A 20,353-nucleotide genomic window follows, 5' to 3' on the forward strand; every position below is an offset into this window, starting at 1 on the left:
ACTAATGGTTACCCGCTCTCTTCAGAGATGGCAGGGAACTGGCCTGGCGGGTATTTGCAAACAGTGAGGGAACCTGAGTTTTGGTCCAGGGCGGCCCAATAATTAACCGAATGATGCTGGGCAGTCCTGCCATTCCCCTAAGCCCCATACCCTCATTTGTAAAACGAAGGACCGGGATCTCACAATTTCAGAGGTTTCTTCTGGTTCTGAAATCCTCTCAGGCTGTGAATGTAAGGAAGGGTAAGTCACATGCAGATAAAACTGGGGGTATTGAAACAGCGACGGCATGGAAAGATCTGAAGTGCTTCAGGTTTCTCCATGGAGAGATGGGGAGAACAGGTAACGGCGCCTCCCATACCCCACATAGAAATAAAGGAAAACGCTATGAAGAAAAGCAGTCCAGGTGGAAGTAATTTGTGGAGGAAAATGGAGGATCTTAAATCACATAGGAATAAAGGCGTGCATTTTTCAAAGGGCCTTTGAATTGAATCTGAATTTTGCTACGACTTTTGTTTTTTTAGAGAAAAGGTCTGCAAAGGGGCTTCCGGAGAGCTGATGTCGAAACTATTCCACGCGTGGGCACAAGCCGACCTCGGCGGAGGCGCAAGAAGGGGCAGAACCGGAGGCTTCGCGGGGCGGCGGGACGCGTCTCCCTCCGAGCTGCGGGCGGGGCCCCGGGCGCCCACGAGCGGAGACACCGTGCGCATGCGCCACGGCGCTCCCGGGCCGCCGCACGGCCGCTGTGCGGGCCCGAGGGCGGGACTTCCGGTCTCCCCCCGCCTCGCTGGCCGCTCTTCCGGAGGGCTGGGGGGCGGCTTGGCCACGACTGCCCCGGGGGCGCGCAGCGGAGGTGGCCGCAGGGCGTCCGCGGCCGAGCCGGTGTCCCGCCGGGCGGCTTCTGGAGAGCGGGGCGCGGGGGGCTGTGTGACCCCCAGCCCCGGCCTCGTGGTCAGGAGCTCGGCGTCCGAGGGTGCCCTTGCCCAAGAGGGGTCGGCTCGGTCGGCGGGGGGCGCGGGCTCTTACCCTTCTCGCTCGGGATTCCTGGGAAGGTCGCGATGGCCCGCCTCGGGGGGCGGCCCGCGGGAAGTGCGCGCGGGAGGGGCTCGCGGTCCCCGAGCGCTTCCCCCTGGGACTTCAGCCGGCGTCGGCTGGGCCTGGCGCCTTGGCCCTTCCGCGTTTCCTCGCTGAGCAGAGGTGACGTCTGTCCACGCAGACCTGCGTGGGACCGGTGGGACCGGTGGCCTGGCCCGGCCTGCGTTGCTTCCGACCGCGTGTGGGGGCGTTGCTGGCCCCGTCTCCAAAGAAAGGCCCAGCCTCCAAAAGGCCCAGTCTCCAGAAAGCCCATTCTCCAAAAGAAAGGCCCGGTCTAAAAGGCCCAGTGTCCCAAAGAAAGACCCAAACTCCAAAAGCCCAGTCTCCAAAAGAAAGACCCAAACTCCAAAAGGCGAAGTCTCCAAAAGAAAGGCCCAGTCTAAAAGGCTCAGTGTCCCAAAGAAAAACCCAAACTCCAAAAGGCGAAGTCTCTAAAAGAAAGACCCAGACTCCAAAAGGTCAAGTCTCCAAAAGGCCCAGTCTCCAAAAGAAAGACCCAAACTCCAAAAGACCCAGTGTCCCAAAGAAAGACTCATTCTCCAAAAGAAAAACCCAAACTCCAAAAGGCCAAGTCTCCAAAAGAAAGACCCAAACTCCAAAAGGCGAAGTCTCCAAAAGAAAGGCCCAGTCTCCAAAAGGCCCAGTGTCCCAAAGAAAGACCCAAACTCCAAAAGGCCAAGTCTCCAAAAGAAAGACCCAAACTCCAAAAGACCCAGTGTCCCAAAGAAAGACTCATTCTCCAAAAGAAAGACCCAGTCTCCAAAAGGCCAAGTCTCCAGAAAGCCCATTCTCCAAAAGAAAAACCCAAACTCCAAAAGGCCAAGTCTCCAAAAGAAAGACCCAAACTCCAAAAGGCGAAGTCTCCAAAAGAAAGGCCCAGTCTCCAAAAGGCCCAGTGTCCCAAAGAAAGACCCAAACTCCAAAAGGCCCAGTGTCCCAAAGAAAGACCCATTCTCCAAAAGAAAGACCCAAACTCCAAAAGGCCCAGTCTCCAAAAGACGCAAACTGGCAGAGGGCAGAACAGGGGTACCATGCCATCCTCACTCACGTGTGTCTCCACCCTCTTCGTTTCCCCTCCTCTTCATCTTCTGCTGTTCATCTGACGGATTGTAAACCTTTAAAACTAAAAAGTTACCCGTGACACCAATTATTGGGCAGGTTTTCTAACCGAGTAGAGATCCTACAAATAAAATTGTTTCACTGGTTGCTCTAATTGCAGCAGGTACTACCGGCAATTCTTATACCGCTTCCTGTTCTTATTCTAAGCTTTATGCTTTATTAAAAGGGTACATCCATCTATTCTTATTCTCTCTTTGAAATGATTCTATAGCTGTATATGGCAGAGATAGCCTTATTTTGCAGTCAGTGAAAATAAATTTCGCATAGTTGAATATATTGCCTGGAGTCACTGAGTCAAGAGAAGAAACAAATCTAGGAATTGGAATCTCCTAGCTCTACAGGCTGTCCCAAATCACAAAACAACAAACAGAAACTAATTATTGTTCTCATTTATGCTAGATCATTCCTCCTCCTCTGCTTTAAGAATAGGACACGTTTAAAATAATATACTTAAATTTAGAATGGTTCTAGGAAGAAACCCTTAATTTCCAATGACTAGGGGTAGTTTGATAAGAAGCCGGGTTTATTCTCAATTTAGGCAAGATTGTCAGGGTTACCCTCTCAACACAGAGGTGACAGAGAGAATGATCTTTCTGCTCTGGGAGGCCTTTTTTCCTTTCTGATTTGAATTGTTCCCCATTCTTATCACTGTCAAGGATAGGAGATCAAAAATTCAGTTATGTTCTCCAAAAGCTATTGTTCAACTGCACAGGGACTGTGAATAAAGGAGTCCTGAAAAATCTCCTCTGGATCTTTCCATTAGCATAGCTGGTTTTTATAAATTTGTTAATTTTCAAAGTGGAACCATTGTCCCCAGAAACTGAGATGTGAGGCCAACACCATTTAGAGATAAACCGCAATAGGGAATGAGACAGCTGCCACCTCAGGCCAATGGGCCCTGGAAGCTGAATTCCCTCCAAGGTTAATGCCGTGTGAAGGAGAGGACTACACAGGGCTGGAGAGAGAGAAAATACCACTTGTCTGGAAGTCTGGACAGATAGGTTCCAATTACACTGGCCTGGAGTAACCTTGGTAAAAATCTTTTAGACTTCCCTATCAGTTTATTTGTCTACATCCCTGTGTTTTTCAATGCCCTGTGAGCTCCTTGGGCCTGAGGTTCTATTTTACTCAAATCTATCCCTAAAGCCTCTCTGAGAATAAGCCCCACGTGTGACCTTATAGACATTTGTCAGACTGAATTGAATGGAAATGATTAGGCCTCTTCTACGTCTATTTCATGATCACTTTAACAAGTTACATTTTACCTAAGGACTACTATAATAAGAGAAACATTCAATCCCAAAGTTGTTTCTTGGGTGATGTGTGTTTCTTGAGTTGACTTGAAACATCTACAGGGTTCAGTCAATTCTGCTATAACACAATAGATGTATTTGTAAAAATATCTTGCTAATCACATAATAATTTTTAAAACCCTTATAAGAAAAGACTTAGGGGAAAAATAGGTTCAGGGCACAATGCCAAAAAAATGTTATCAGAGTCATGTAAAAGACTGTAAGAGCGTAATCAAAATGGTTACTCTGTTTCATGCATGTTAGATGTGTAAGAAATACATAAGTGCTGTGTATAATGAATGTGGTACTTTACCTTAAAAGATCTGTAACTTGCTTGTGGAAGTGGGTGTCTGTAGAGTTTTGATTTCTTGTGAAGTAGTGAAAAGAGTGTTATCTGAAACAGAAGCATAATTACAACTACAGAGTAGATGGGTGTGTCTCATATCATAGCTGTGAATTTAGATATTAATGTTTAAGGGGGGTGTGTGTGTGCTTTGTGTATTCCTGTGTGGCTCATTTTTCTGCATTAATCTGATGTTGCTTTTTGACAAAACAAGCATCAGAAAATGTAAGATCTGCGTTAAGTTCAAATTGTTTCCTAATATATAAATGGTGTCACAAATTTGCATCTTAAAACAAATGCTTTGAGGTGTGTATGTACCTTCTCTCATCTTCTGCCAGGAGTATACTGGCACTGAGGTCTGATTTTCATGAGAAGAATGTCTGTAGCTGCTAAGGATCCATTGCTGTGGTTTTTGTTTTTTCTCTTCAGTGAGGATTTGGCTCTGTTTTGTATTTGTCAAATACCTCAAAATATTTTTCAACATTTGTGTTTGGGAAACACTCAAAATACATGTTGCCAGTTGATTTTTTAACACACTTAACATGCAAGAATGTAATCCTTATGGTTCTAATTAATTTTTCTGCAATTAGTTGGAATACTGCTCTCTGAGAATTTCCTGAATAAACAAGCATAATCCTATGTAACATTCTGTTAGAAAAGAGTCTAATCCATTCTTCTTGGGAGTCTTTACCACCATGACGTTTACCTTCAAACGGAATGACACCTTTCAAATTTGTTTTGAATGAGGCGTGTCTAGATTTCGTGGAGTCGTTTTTCAGTGTCCTGCAATATTAATTGTGTACAAAGCAAAGGAAAAGGAAAAGGATGTTGGTACTATCATACTGACTGACTGATTGATTAATCAATTGATCCTTTTCCCCTTCTTTCCTTTCTTCCTTCCCATGCTATCCATACCATTCTTTCAAATCTTTATTGAAGGCCTGTCATGTACCAGATTCTGTGCTAGGGTCCCACCAAGAGTGTGCCACCTAGTAGAAGATACAAACAGCTAAATGAATTATCCTAGAACATCGAGATGACCAATTGTCTTAGTTCGTTTTGTGCTGTTGTAAAGAATACCTGAGACTATGTAATTAATATTCAAGGGAGAGAAATCTATTGGCTCACAGTTCTGAAGGCTGACACGTCTCATATTAAGGTGCTGGCATCTAATGAGCTACTTCTTGCTACATCATCACATGGTGGACGTCAAGAGGATGAGGGACAAGAAGCAGCCCATTTCTGAAAGCTCTTTTATTAAGGCCTTAAACCCATCACAGTGAGGGCTCAGCCCTAATAACCTGATCATCTCTTAAGGGTTCCTACCTCTTACTATTGTTGCAGTGACAGTGAAATCTCAACATGAGTTTAGAGGGGCTAAACATTCAAACCATAGCACCAATATGCTAAGAGTGAACGGTAGGTCCTCTCCTTGAGGTTAAATGGTCAACCTGAAGGGACGTATCTATGTTGTCAAAACCAGGATTCTATGCCCACGGCCCCACACTGTTCTACATTTACATTTGGACAGCAACAAAAAAAGAAAAAGATTTAGAAAGCATACTTACCATATTTAGGAAAGGCTGGAAGGGTAGTTATTGATGTGAATATCAAATTCAAAATTGTACAAGATCTGGGACTACTAACTGTTGCTTCATGGGAAAGAAATGAGTTATTAGAATAAGAAACTTTTTTTCCAAAGGCTATCACACAACTGGGAGTAGACATTCCATATTTTCTATTTCGCTAGGTACAATTATTAAAGGGGCCCTTGGGAACGAAAGATGGGAGAGTAGTTGAACAATGTTTTCCCTTTTAGAAATCTGCCTCCTTGTAGATAAAAACAATAGCATTAGATTTGAGGATTTTCTCGGGTGATTGAGTAATAAAATAGATGGGAAGCTAGGCTTGAGTTAGACAAACCTTGGTAAGAATTTTGGCTATGCCGTTTTTATGCTGTGACTTTAGACAACTACTGAATCGGAATTTCATTTTTCTCTCTTTGTAAAAGAAAGTTAAATCTGTCCTATAGGAGTTGTTGTAAGGAGTAGATGCCATAGCACGCAAAAACCATTAGTACCTGACCTTGTTCAGAGCATGTGGTTAGGCTAATAAATGATTATAGTTAATGTCATGACTTCTCTCTTCAAGAAATATTTCTTGTCAATAGCATCTGATGTCTCTCTCTCTCTTCCCCCCCCCCATAATTTTAGACAACTGTGATGACCCACTAGCGTCCCTGCTGTCTCCAATGGCTTTTTCCAGTTCCTCAGACCTCACTGGAAGTCACAGTCCAGCTCAACTCAACTGGAGAGTTGGTAAGTAGGGTGACTGAAATCCTAAAGCCAGGTGCTAAGCAGCCATACAGTGGGTAGATGGAAGAACGTGAACGCTTTCATACACTGGGATCATGTCTCTTGGCAGTGTTTAGAAGATGATTTGGGAGTAGCATTGTCAAAATCTAATGTAAACATCGCATAGCACATATTCAAAATATGCTGACTTTTGTTCTCCCAACCCACAGTATCCTTTTTTGATTACCATAAGAGACATTTGTCAAAACTATTCTTTTAAAATCATTTGCTTTATTTTAATATTTCATGTATCTTACATAAATAGCTACCAAAATGTATGATTATGACAATATATAAAGAAGAATGAAGTATATTAAATATTTTTAAAGAACTTTAACTTCATTATAAAATTAATACTACTAATTTTTTAAATGTCTACAATATTATTAATTAAAAGTAAGAAAATACAAATAATCTGTTATTCTACCAGCTAGGGATAACTGTAGTTAAGTGTCTGATGCATACCTTTACAACATATGATAAAAAGACGACTAGACACACTTAACTATCTCTTATGTGACATACCTTTAACAAATATGAGGTTGGCTATCTAAACAGATATGTGTTAATCAGATTTGAATGATGACTTTTATAAGGTATAGGCAGATAGATACTGAGAGAGATCTGAATTATTTCAATTTTAAAGACTTTTTATAGATCTGATAATATTTGAGTATCTGATAAATATTATAAATATAAATATTATGATAAATATCACTTTCTAGGTTCGAGGTCATGAAAAAATATATGTGCAACTTCAAGATTCACTCATCCATTAGAGTTTATACCAATTACTCTTGATTGTATTTACCATTGATATATTAGTCAAACAACATTTGTAGATTTTCCAATGTGGAGCCATCATTGCATCCTAGAATAAGTTCTAATTGACTGTTGTATTATTGATATTTTTTACATACTAAATGATTTAACTTGTTACCACTTAAATTTGTAATGTTGAATCTTCGTTAATAGTGAGATTGATTTGTAGTTATTCCCTGTGTGTTTGCTGTTCATTTTATACTACATTTCACTGGTTTTCTACTTAAATAGGATTAGTAATTTCAAAGTTAGCAAGCACCACTGCTTTGTTAAGAAAACTGTTTAAGAATGTTATTCTAAAAGAAAAGGAAGGCCAAAGGCTCAGCAGGACTATATCAATAACAATTTTGCACTAATATTTTCCTTTGCTGAATATTCTGTGCCAAAAACTTTGTTAACCATTTTACCTTTATTGTGGTATTTAGTCCTCACAAAGCTGTTGTAAAGTAAACATTATTGTCATTTACCTTCTGGTGGGGTTTGTGAGGTTCAAAGAAGTTGCACAAGTTTTCCAAGACCACGGTGCTAGAAAGGGAAAATGCTCGCATTCAAGCCTAAGTCATCCGAATTAAAAGTTCATGCTTATATGCACCACATTGGCAAATTAATTCACTCGTATAGGTGGATGAAGGATGCAGTAGATAGAAGAGAGATCAAGAAGCTAATCCGTGAGTGTCTGCAAGTTGCTTCCCTCTCTCAACCTCAGATTGTTTATCTGTAGAGGGGCACAATAATGCCTGCCTCGCCGCATCATGTGCCAACTATGGCTAGACTTGCATATCCAAAATATCTTTCGTATTGCAGGGTAGAGAACAGAACTGAACAAGGAGGCTCACTTTTTATTTCACGAAGAAACACAGGTTGGCGAATTTTAATCCAGTCCCCAATAAGACTCCCAGAGACAGGGTTTATCTCAATCTCACCCATTACTGCATAGTAGCACCTCGGCAGTTTCACAGGAAGCTGTGGGTCTGATCACAGGCCAGCTCTCTCCCTCATAGACAGATATGGACTGAGGATAGGTGTCTCCGCTCCCATCAATGATAATTGTCCTACTCATTGGGGAATCTGGGTGCCGAGTCTAAGGCTAACATGTGTGTGTGCAGAGAGGTTCGTTTCTCTCTCTCAACTCGTCTGCATCCGGAAGTCCAAGTCGAAGATACAGTCATGCAGTTGGGATGCACTGGCCTAGAACTCTCCCTCTAGCGCATCTTCCAAGGTGCTGACATCCTCCTTTTCATTCACTGAGACCCAACCACTGCCTAAGTGGGAGTTAAACACTCCTTCTCCTCCCAGGGTTGCACATTTGAATCACCTGAAGAGCTTTACAGGGAGCCCGTTTCCCAGATACTGCAAATTAATTGACTTGGATGGGATGCAAGCAAGGTTGTTAATAAAGTGAATAAATAAAAGCTTTCCAGGTGATTCTAAAATGGAACAAGAATTGCAAACCACTGCAGGATAAATTTATGAGAAATAAATATTTCTATTAATAAGTATAGGTATTCACTTTGCCAGAACCCTGACCCATAGTTGACAAAAATAGACACAAACACTATTCTTAAAGAACTGACATGGAAGATGCAAATTACTCTGTAATTACAAACTATGATACTAATTAATAATTAACATTTGTCATTTATGATTATATTGATATTATTTTGCTATATATGTACATATGTGTATAATAATACTAACCATGTGTATGATATATACATATATCGTAGGATATGTAGAGTAGTTACATATAGTTGAATATATGCAGAGTTAGAGTCATATACAGAGGGAGAGATGGATATATAAAGAATTGAAGAATATATGTATATACATAAGTAGTAGGATATGGATGCATAGATGGACGTAGTAATATATATCTGTATATACAAATATAGATTAAATATATACACACAAACTTATAAAATATATACATATATTAGAATAAAACCTTAAAGTAATTATGTTCATGTTATTAAAATTTTGTCATATGAGTAGACAAATGCAAAATTTAGAAAGTTAAGGAGAAAGCCTGTAATTTGTATTTATATTGAAAATATCAACAAAAAGGCATGATTTATTTTCCTCCTTCTAAAACTAGACTTATGTCCTATGTGTTCACTGTCATGGCCTAGAAGCAATTATAACCTTTTTCCATGAACATTCTTTTTCATATGGCTTCCTTCAAAATTTCCTTTTATTTTATAAAAGGAAAATCATCAAGTATACCCAAAAGAAAAATTGTACTGCGAGGTTTGAAACCTTGAATTCTCTCACATACACATAGAAATGTCACAGGCATCTCCCTGAATGATTGGCTCGTGTGCCTCGGGATTACATTACTTCTCCGAACAGCTGATACTTACCAGCACACAACAAAATCACAAGAGCAATACACTGAGCACTACTCATAGCTCTCACCACTCCCAGTCCTTACCATACGTCAGTCAGTTCAGTACTCACAACTATCCTCCATGTAGATTTCATTGTGATCTCTGTTTCACAGGTGACAAATGCCATGGCACAGAGGAGAACAATGGTCAAGTCAGGCTTTTACCCAGAAGTCTGATTCCTGTGGCCAAGTTCCATGACACTGTCCTACCCAGAATGTCTGAAAGTCTTCAGTATTTTAGATGAGGGAAGCTTTGAGTTGTTTTTATTAGTTCACCAGCTTTTTCCCCTGAGTGATATTGAGGCATAATTGACAAATAAAAATGTGTATATTTAAGGCGTGCAATGTAATGATTTGATATGCATTTGCATTGTGAAATGATTATCAGAATCAAATTATTTAGCATATCCATCTCCTCACAGAGTTATTTTTTCTTTGTTTTGTGGTGATAACATAAGATTAGCAAATGCTGGTCATACAATAGAGCATTATTAACTATAGTGACCATACTGTATCATTAGATTCCAAGAATTGATTCATCTTGTAAATGCAGCTTGGTACCCTTTGACCAACATCTCTCCATTTCCCCCCATACCCTCTTCACACCCTGGCAAGCACTGTTTTACTGTCTGCTTTTTGGAGTTCAGGTTTTTTAGATTCTACGTATAAGTGAGATCATGAAATATTTGTCTCCCTGTGCCTGGGTTCATTCACTTAGCTTAATGTTTGCCAGTTTTATCTATGTTGTTTCAAATGGTAGGGTTTCCTTTTGTATGACCAAATAATACTCCATTGTATATATGCAACCATTTTTTTATCCATCCATTCATCAATAGTCACTTAACTTATGTTGTTTTCATGTTTTGGCTCTTGTGAGTAATGCTGCAGTACACATGGGAGTACAGATATTTCTTTTATATACTAATTTCACTTTCTTCAGATATATACCCAGTAGTGGAACTGCTGAATCAGATGGTAGTTTTATTTTTTAATATTTTGGAACATCTATGGTGTTTTTCATAATTGTTATACTAATTTACATTCACACCAACTGCGTACAAGAGTTCTCTTTTCTCTACATCCTCATCAACACTTATCTCTTTCTTTTTGATAATAGCCACCTTAATGTGTGTGAGATAACATCTCATTGTGGTTTTGACTTTTTGAGTTTTTTTTCTTCTGATGATTAGTGATATTCACACCTTTATGTTTGTACATCTTCTTTGGAAAAATGTCTGTTTAGTCCTTTGCCTACTTTTCAACTGGGCTATTTGTGTGTGTGTGTGTGTGTGTGTGTTTGTTTTGTTTGTTTTTTGCTACTGAGTTGTGTGTGTTCCTTACATATTTTGGCTATTGATTTCTTACAAGACATATGGTTTGCAACTATCTTATAAGTTGCCTTTTTTTATTTTGTTGATTGCTGTATGAAAACTTTTTAACTGGATATAGTCCCACTTGTTTATCTGTATGTATCTCTTATAGTTATGGGTTCTGAGAAGTTCAAGGTCAAGGAGTTGCATCTGATGAGGGTCCTCTTGTTTGTAAGGACTCTCTGCAGAGTCCCAAGACAGTGCAGGTCATCACATGGCCAGAGGCTAAGAGTGTGCTAACATGCTAGCTCAGGTCTCTCTTTCTCTTCTTATAAAGCCACTAGTCCCACTCCCATAATCACCCACGAATCCATTAACTCACTAATCCACTAACTCAGAATGGATTAATCTATTCCTGTGGTCAAAGCCCTTATCACTCAATTACCTCTTAACGCCCCACGTATCAATACTGCTACACCAGGGATTATGTTTCAACATGAGTTTCAGAGGGGACAAACATTCTAACCATCGCACTGTCACATCCAAAAGAGCACTATGTATTTGGAAAGCAACGAGCCATCACTATGAGTGGACTGAGTGTTTCCCCACTCTGTCTTGTTCAATACACAGGGTGCTCTTTCACTGCATTCAGTCTCAACCCTTTAACTTCTACCTAGTGTGCTCCCTTTCCTAACAGATACAATTGCAGTGGCCTGCTTTCTTTAGCCTCATTTCATTCTCCCTCCGGGAGGGCACTGTGAACCTGCCTCCTTCAGCTCCATCGCCCATCTCTGATTCCGTGCCTCTTCTAAATGTACAAACACCAGTTTACACACGCGCGCACACACACACACACACACACACACACACACTCACTCACACACGTGCACATCTGTTCAGAATTAGCTTTAAAGTCTTAAAGAGCAAGGAACAAGATGTACTTCCACTTGTCTAATCCCCAGGGAATCGTTCAAAATAGGTGAGCAATAAATATATGTCAAAGTATAGTTTTCAATAAGCTAACAACATAGTTCTTATACGAATATAGACTGAGAACATTTATATTTTTTTTTATTTATATGAGTTATTTATGAGTCATTACCACAGGAACCGGTAAGATGGTAAAGCCAGTTTAACGAGCATTTTGGGGAACTGTGATATTCAGAGATATTTTGAGGAGAAACAAAAGAATATTAGAATACAATTTCTAAGTAGATATAAAGCTAGTTAATGTCTATATTAGTCAGGTTCTCCGGAGAAAGAACCAACAGGAGATAGAGATAGAGAGATAGATAAGAGAAGAGTTTTTTATAAGCCTTGGCTCACTTGACTATGGAGGCCAAGAAATCCCACAATATGTCGTCTGCAAACTGGAGAACAAGGAAGCTGGTGGTGTCATTCAGTCTCAGTCCAAAGACCTGAGAACTAGGGGATCCAATGGTGTATCTCTCAATCTGAGGTCAAAGGCCTGAGGACATGCAGGAAGAGGGGCACGAGTGAAAATCCCAGAGCCAGAGGCATGAGGATCTGGAGTTCTGATGTCTAAGGCTAGGAGAAGATGAATATTCCAGCTCTAGGAGAGAGAGCAAATTCCCCTTTCCTCTGCCTGTTTGTTCTCTCTGGGTCCTCAATGGATTGGGTACTGCCTGCTCGTGCTGGTGAGAACACCTCTCTCTTGTTGAGTCCACTGATTCATATGCCAGTCTCTTCCATAAGCACCTTCACAGAAATAACATTTTACCAGCCTTCTGGGTATCCCTTAACCCAATCAAGTCAACACTTAAAATGAACTGTTATGATATTTTACAGGTTTCTAAAACTTGGGGCTGATATCTTCTCTATAGGACACACACTTACAAGTTAACATGTGACAACTTCACAGTATCTGAGATATCATCAACTAGAAATAGCAAACTAAATGAAAGGTGCATTCGCCTAGAGAGTTAAATAATCATTAAATGAATTTGATAAAAACTGCTCCGGGAAGATGTTCAAAGAACATACTATACTTTCTTTTCTTTTTAATTTTGAAATGTTTTATTTTAAAGATGTGGGGCACAATTCAGGGTTAGGTATACAAATGTTCATTATGCAGGTACCCTTGTGGATGAGGTGTGCCCCCCATTCCCTGGCAGTTTCCCATTACTGCCATCCCCTTTCTTATAGTATTATGATAATCACTCAAGGTCTACTTGTAAGTGAGAACATGTGGTACTCGGTTCTTTGTTTCTGTGATAGGTCACTCAGTATTATTATTTCTTAGCTTTAGATAGTTTTTTCTTAACACTCTCCACTCATTTGTTCATTTCTCAAAGTAATTAGTAAATTCCTTGCATTCTATATCATTCAGCTTTCCACATTCTTTAAGGATCTTCCTGGTATCCTACCCAAGGTGCATCCAAATTTTAAAACCTTTAACTACCATAACATCAGATCTCCTTCAAGAGAACTGAGTGTGTTCAGTGGTACCCTTGTAGCACATCACTGATGAACTATCTTACACTGATGAACTCCCCAGCAAGATTTTGGGCACTTTTTAAAATTTCTAAATCCCCTGAGAAATCTGTAAAACCTTGGTAGACATTAAACATAAATGACTAAGGAACACTTTACCCACCGTATGCTCAGCACTCGAATAGACACGTCTGCCCTGTATCTAGGAATAAAGGGTGCACAGCATTTTTTCTTTTTTTTTCTTTTCTTGTCATGGCAGAAGCAGGGATCAATTCAAAAGTTGAAAGAAAAACTACAGGAGGGATGTGCTGGGCAAATGATGTCTAATGAGCTCCCTCCACCCTGAGTGAAGCAAGTTTAATGAGTTCCGTCAATGACAAACTAATCTCTCTGAGAGACAACACACCCTTGGAAACAGCTGTTGGCCTGTCGGTATTGCTGTACCAGTCGAGATCTGGGCAATCCAGCACACGGGGAGGGGATTAATGGTTAAAGCCCAACTGTAATAGTCTCTACACTGCTATCTCATCTACAGAGGGGATTTGCCAAATGGAATTTTTGTTCTCTCATTTCCACACACGCTTCGATCTCTCTCTCTTCACACGCAAAGAAAATGAAAAGCAAGGAAGAGAACTAATTACTTTTGGGGGGAAAAATGTCAAACTACATTAAGCTGGAGGTCAGATCACCATTAACTTAGGTTACCAAGTCAATCTATATAATTGTGGCTTAGGAGGGATCAGTCTTTGTCAAATGTGATTTGTTTTGTGGCAAGAACACTTTTGATCTTGGCATTAAAGTCAGCTGGGCTCCGAGAAGCACTTACTGTCAGCAGGAAGTGTAGAGGCTGGTGGCACAGCATGAAGCCGCTGAGCTGTGGGTTAGGCCTTCTTGAAAATGAGGGGAAGGATTTAAGTTACTTTACATGATTAAAAGGCAAATAGAAATAGACATTTGGGGCCCCATGAGAGGAGAGGTTTGTATTTTGCTTTTCCATCCTGTTTCCTTCTTTTTTCCCCAAATACAGTTTGAAAACAATTGTGTTTACCATTTGTTCCTTGAAATTTTGATCCATCTTCCTCACTCAGACTACTTTTGTGAGATGCTTGCCTGTGTAAGCTGAGATTGTGTGCTTCTAGCATGACGATTTTGTTGCTATGGAGAGTTTGATTTCTTATGTCAAGGCATCTTCAGCATCCTGGGCTCATGGATGGATGAAGAGGCTTAAAACCCTTACCTCCTCCTTTGGTACAGAGTACACGCACAATTTTGCCCCCTCCCTCCCCACCTTCGTGAGCAGCACTGGTTATAACGTACTAAGAACCCCTGAAGGTCTTTGGAAGCTGGTTTTCAGTCTGGTGTCCTCAGGCCTTCCACGAGGACAGGAGGATTGAAAGCAAGCAAAAATCAGGGTTCATTCACACAATTAGCATATCAGCTGTCTAGGGACTCCTTCCAGATAGTAAGGTGAGAATCCTGGGGACCCAATTTCACGGTCAACTCTACAATGTCTGCTCAGATGAGACAGCATCAGTCTTCCATCTTCTCATTGACTGAGCCAGGCATAATTGAGATCTAATCTAATCTATTTTTTAAAAAAACAGGGAAAGATGCAGAAATTATCACTGAATTTCCTTCTCTCTTGAAGTTCCCTTCTTTTCAGCACCTCTGCTTTCTTTTGACCTTTATTAACTGCCTCAGGTGGGATAGGCGTCGAGGTCTATGCATTTCTTCCTGTTTCACACCCACTCTTTCTACACAAAGTGTGGGATGTGGGTGGAAACATAGACATCCCCCAGGAGCTTGCTAGAAATGCAGAATCTTGGCTTCTACTGAAGACTACTGTGTCAGAACTAGTGCTTTAACACTGCACATTCAAATTCGAGATGCACTATTCTAGAGCATCCCTGAATCTTCTGTTTCTTCAGTTCTCACCTCCATGACTTATTCACTCTGACTCTCAGGGATAAAGGAAAGAGGAAAGAAATCAAAGTTGGCTGAGTTATTGTTAATAAGGAACCGTGCCAACAACTTTTGTTCTATAGTTTTATCATCATATTAATGCTTTAAGATGTGTGGTATTATTCTCGTTTTTAAAGATGAGGAAATAAACTGAGAGAGTTTAAGTCATTGACCCAAAATGCACAGCTAATCTTGGGAGAGCTTGAATTTGAATCTAGTCTGTCTGCACTGCATTAATCCATGTCTTTCTTTGTGTTGATCTGAGGTACGATGGCATACTAGTCACCCATGGTAATTTTGGCATTTCATCTAGGATTCCAACCACAAAGGCTAGATTTTTAGACATCAAGGAAGAAAGAGAGATGTATAGATCTGTGCCTTCTCAATGTTTCCTAAATCATATGGTGGCCTAATACGCCTATGGGAAAAACCAACCTTGACCTAGATATTTAAACAGTGCCCCAGGCCTCTTCTCTTACTAGGACAGCTATAGATTACTGAAGAATACAGGATAGAAAACTTCTGCTATTTAATAGGAGCCTTGGGACCCTGTCTCAAATGCAGACAAATCCAATGTGATGGCCCTCTATTCAGAAAGGCTAATTACAAAACAAAGTGATGATGAAAGAGAGATGGAAAACCACTGTAGGAATACTTTTGCTCCACAATATTCTAATAGTTCAAAGATTTAAATATCACCCTTTGGCACTGTGAAAATGTCAAAAAGAGAAAGAGCAACCCACATACTTTTCCCTTTACTTTTTTACTGATGGCTGGTCACTTCCTTTGAAGGGCAAAACTGAGATTATTTCTAAGTAACATTCCATGCAGCGAATCATCAGTCTGATGTTTCCAACACTTTGCAAAGAGAGAAGACCTTCTTCAAGTCATCAGTTCATTGAATTTAACTTAAAACACCCTTACTTAAAAATAATAATGGAATTAAGGACAGGAGTTTTTAAAATTCTATTTTATCATAGAGATGTGGGATGCAAGTGAGGATGAACTACATAAGTAGGCTACATGCAGAAAGATGAACTAAAGAGCCCACCTAGCTACCCCAGTAGGTGATGAGTTGGTTGGGAGACCGAGTTTTTGTTTCCACCATCTCTGACCTGTTCCAATTCATCTTCGACAAAGCCACCAGTAACAGCTACTGGGGAAAGGAGACCATATTTAGCAAAAGATCAGGATTTTTTATGACTTATTTTTCTCTCATAATTGGCAGTCTACTACTGTGTTTGTAATGGGCATCACATGTGGGAGGAAATAAGGTAGATTCAAATAGTACACTGTGCAGCAACTGTTCGTACTTTGTATAACTGGGTTGCTAGGTGGGATCTACTGGATATGTTTACCTTTCTAGAAGTCTTTCACTTAGACATCATGGAAATGACATTTAAAAAGTTGAGCCGAGGATTACCGAATTCACCATATGGAGTGAAGTGGTAACATATAACAAACTACATTGTACAAAAATGTGGGAGTCGATAAAATCTTTCAGTTCGTTTTTCTTAAGAATTCTAATCTGAACACACCTTCTCCTTCAGTAGTATCTTCCTCAGTTCTTTTTTTAAAATATCTCATGTCTCACTTATTTTAATTATATTCACCTACGTAATTCTGATGTGATTCTAATGCTCACTAAAGTTTGGGACCCACTCCTTAGGGCATTGAAATATGTCCAGTTAGCTGTAATTTGGTCATGCATCTACTTCTGAAAGCAATCACAGGTCAAGGGGGACTGAATTACTATGATTGACTTTAGATTAATGATCTGATATGAAGTAAGAATAACTAACGATGTCTATTAATATTCTTTCTCTCGCGTGCGTGTGCACGTGCACGCGTGCGTGCGCTGTTACACAATTAAATGCATGCATGTTTAATTATTTTATGTCCATAATCATGATATCTATGAGTTGACATATATTATCTTGTTTGATCCTTGGTAAGGAAGACACTAACCATATTAATTTTACAGATGTAGGAAAATTCTTGTCCAAAGTCACAAAGGTAAATAGTGACCCTTTTCACTCAAACATCAGACTTAGAATGGACACTATCTTTTTCATATAGAATTACTCCAAGAAACAAAGTTAAATGTGGTATGCTCCACTGTGTAAAAAATATGTTGCTCTTGTGAGAAAAGTTTTAAGTGGTAATGCCACCAGTATAAGATAAGAATTTCAAATGACTTTCAATTTCACTTCTCCATTTTCCCTTCAATGATCGTGGCAAGGTAATTTTTTCTTTATATGCCTAAAAACATAAAGACTCTTACCTTGCTGCTGGATCTTCTACACTTCTTTACTCGTAGATAGAGCTCAATACTTACACATAAATTAAATTAGGTATAAATACTCCATTAAAATCCACTAAATCTCCTAAGCCTAAGAGTGTATTGATTTGCCAAATTAAAATAGAGCAGAGCTTCTACCGATTTGTAAGATAAATTTTAGAGAAGCACTAGCCAATAGAAAATTCTCCAAGGATGGAAATGTGTGTAACTGTGCTGTCTAAGGTAAGCACCAGAAACTAGAGGGCACTGAGCATGAAAATGCAGTTAATGTGACTAAGAAACCGGATTTTTAATTTTCTAAATTTCAATTTAAATATTCACTACCTTATGGAACAATTAGCTGTAAAGTCTCCAAGTTGTATATCCATGACCTTCCCACCTAAGTTTCTAAGAACACCATATACTCACATTGGTCAGTCCTTGGTCTACAGGGGTCATGAATGCGAGATATCCTCCTCTGGACTGAACTCTGGGTCTTCCCAGCCCTAACTGCACCCCCTGCTTATACTCCTCTCTTCTTGTATAACTTCTGCTCTGTGAAACAGGCAGGCTGGTCTCGATTCCTGGTCCAATTTGGTCTTGATTGTTCCACTATTTAAAAGGGAAGGTTTTTATAGGAGGACGTCACAGCAAAACTGACTGAATAATGAGCATTATTCACAACAAAAACGTAGGTTTCTCACTATACACACCCACAGACACCCGAGTGTGAAGCCAGGTATACACACTGTCTTAGAGGCTGAGTGCCCACATTCCTCAGATTCTATCACTTCAGCAGAAAGCCAGCATCTTCAAAGCTGAGCTGAGATGAGACTTCTTGTTGGAGTGATTTGTGGGGGAATGCTCTATGGACACAAGTTGTGAAGGAAGCAGCGCAAGAAAGGAGGAAAACCAGCTAGAATATAGTCTCTGCTGAATCTAGCTTCCTTCAGATGCCAGGAAGAAGTTCTCGATCTCAGACTCTACCATGAAGTTGGTCATGCCTTGAGACACTAAGACCGACATTTTGAACATTGTATTATTCTGACCCTGGCTGAGTTGGGGGTAGGGGGAATGGTATATTTTAGGCAAGAAGGCTTCTGTTTGGCTAAGGGCGAATCTTTGGAGAAAGGGATAGTTCTAGCTGTCATCAGCACCTGCAGTACCTGCTAGGGAAGACCTGGATCAAGATTTGAGAACATGTACAACCGAACCACTTCCAACCCCAGCAGCTGCATCTTCCCATCTCTGTCCGAAGTCTTCTCTCCGTGCTTTAGTCACCACCCTGCTCTCCAGATGCCCTCAAATAATACTTGACACAATTAGTGTGTAAAAACTCCAGTTCCCTCCCATTCAAATGAGATTCCTCCAAGGTGCCTCCTGCACCGGTGGGATAAAGTTTATTCACAGGGATGGTAGCTTGATGATGCACAAAGATTGACCTTCCTTTCTTTTCTGTCTTTCATTTTCCTTGCCCTCGCCTGGCTTCTTGGGATCACTTTTAAAGTGAACTAGCTGAACTCAAAGCTGTGTCTTATAATTGTTTTCAGGGAACACAAACTAACTCATACATAGAATCACTCCTCCTAGACATTACACTTGAGGCTGCCCTTGACTATGATAGTGGGGTCTGCTTCGAGTCTAAACTCTTCCCTCCCTTATGTGAAGCTCCTTTTAGGAGTGAGTTCCCTCCCCTATTTCTTTCTCTTTCTTTCGTTGTTTTTTGCAAACTTTTATCTTTTTTTGAATCCCACAAGGTGTTTGGTTAAATTATCATTTTATTTTCATCTGAGAGTTTCCTTAGTCCCTAAATGAATGTGTAGATGGGAGTGTAGGACCCCTGGCTAGGACCAGGCTGCAACACACAGGTCCTATCATACCTGCCCAGTGTCAGAAGGATGAAAGCCAGTGTTCTAGTCAATGGCTCTGCATCCTCAGAGGTCCTTGCCTAGCCACAGGTCCTATTACACATGGGTGATAGCACTCCGAGGGGAGAAGCAGAAAGTGTGATTGTGAATGTTGTTATTACTCTTATGCATACCCTATGATATTAAATATAGAGCACCTCTCTGCTTTACTCATTGCCGTTACTGGGTAGTTTGTCCCTGAAATATCTCAGTACTTTGCTTACAGAAAGATCAACTGTTTAATAATTAAAGATGAAGCTAGTCATTCAAGCTAGGCTCCCAGTCATTTGTGAGCATGTGCTTATAGTTTTATAGGGCCTCCTGGAAGATGAAAAGAAGCATGCACCTGGGAAACTTGATCTCTGTGGGGTTTATTTCAGGCTTTTCTTTTTAATATCCAGACCATGTGCTTAAAACATTAGATGAGAAAATGCTATGTGAGTGTATGACCCTTTTAGCTTCAGTTGGTCTTGGACTAAATGGACTCTTTCTGGAAAACAGTTGTGAAAAATCCTTTAGCAGAGACCTGTGTATAATCCGTTTTGTGGCCTTTCCCAACAAGTAACATCAATCAATTCTCATTTTCCTTTCTGAATTAGAAGTGGAAATAAATGCACTGATTAATAAATGCACTGATTAACTGATTAATTTCTGCATTTTCTTTTTACCAGTTATTCTTTTTCATACATGCAACCTACCCCAACATGTGCAGTTTGAAATTCAGGGTTAGCAATAAGTATCATGGGATAGAGGATGAAGCAAGGATTGACCAGGAGTCAGGAGATCTGGGTTTTTTGTCTTACTTTAAACCTTACTTGAATTCTCCACAAGAGTCTTTTCCTGTTTGCTTAAGACTTGCTTCCTGTTAAAATCTCAGGCAGAGACTTGAAATCAGAAGAACTGGGTTGGAAAGCAGTCTTTAGCTATTTCACCTGGATTAGCTAGTTGACCCTTTGAGATTGTTTTGTTCTCTTGCAAATAAAATGTAAAAACACTATTGCTGATTGCCATGAGAATCAAGTGAGATACTG

At 40.2% G+C, this 20,353-nt stretch overlaps 1 protein-coding gene across 1 annotated transcript in view; it reads left to right on the plus strand.

Moving 5' to 3' along the window:
- Positions 1–286: 286 nt before the first annotated feature.
- Positions 287–20,353, plus strand: part of CNTNAP5 (contactin associated protein like 5) — a 697,937-nt gene continuing 677,870 nt past the window's right edge. Inside the window, exons 1-4 of the mRNA XM_021716185.1 lie at positions 287–339; positions 522–1,086; positions 1,214–2,201; positions 6,060–6,164. Of these exons, the coding sequence (XP_021571860.1) occupies positions 287–339; positions 522–1,086; positions 1,214–2,201; positions 6,060–6,164 (1,711 nt within the window). The remainder of the gene's footprint in view (positions 340–521; positions 1,087–1,213; positions 2,202–6,059; positions 6,165–20,353) is intronic.

The sequence above is a fragment of the Carlito syrichta genome, unplaced genomic scaffold, assembly GCF_000164805.1.
Source record: "Carlito syrichta isolate Samal-C Ts95f unplaced genomic scaffold, Tarsius_syrichta-2.0.1 Scaffold308256, whole genome shotgun sequence".
NCBI classification, from domain to species: domain Eukaryota; kingdom Metazoa; phylum Chordata; class Mammalia; order Primates; family Tarsiidae; genus Carlito; species Carlito syrichta.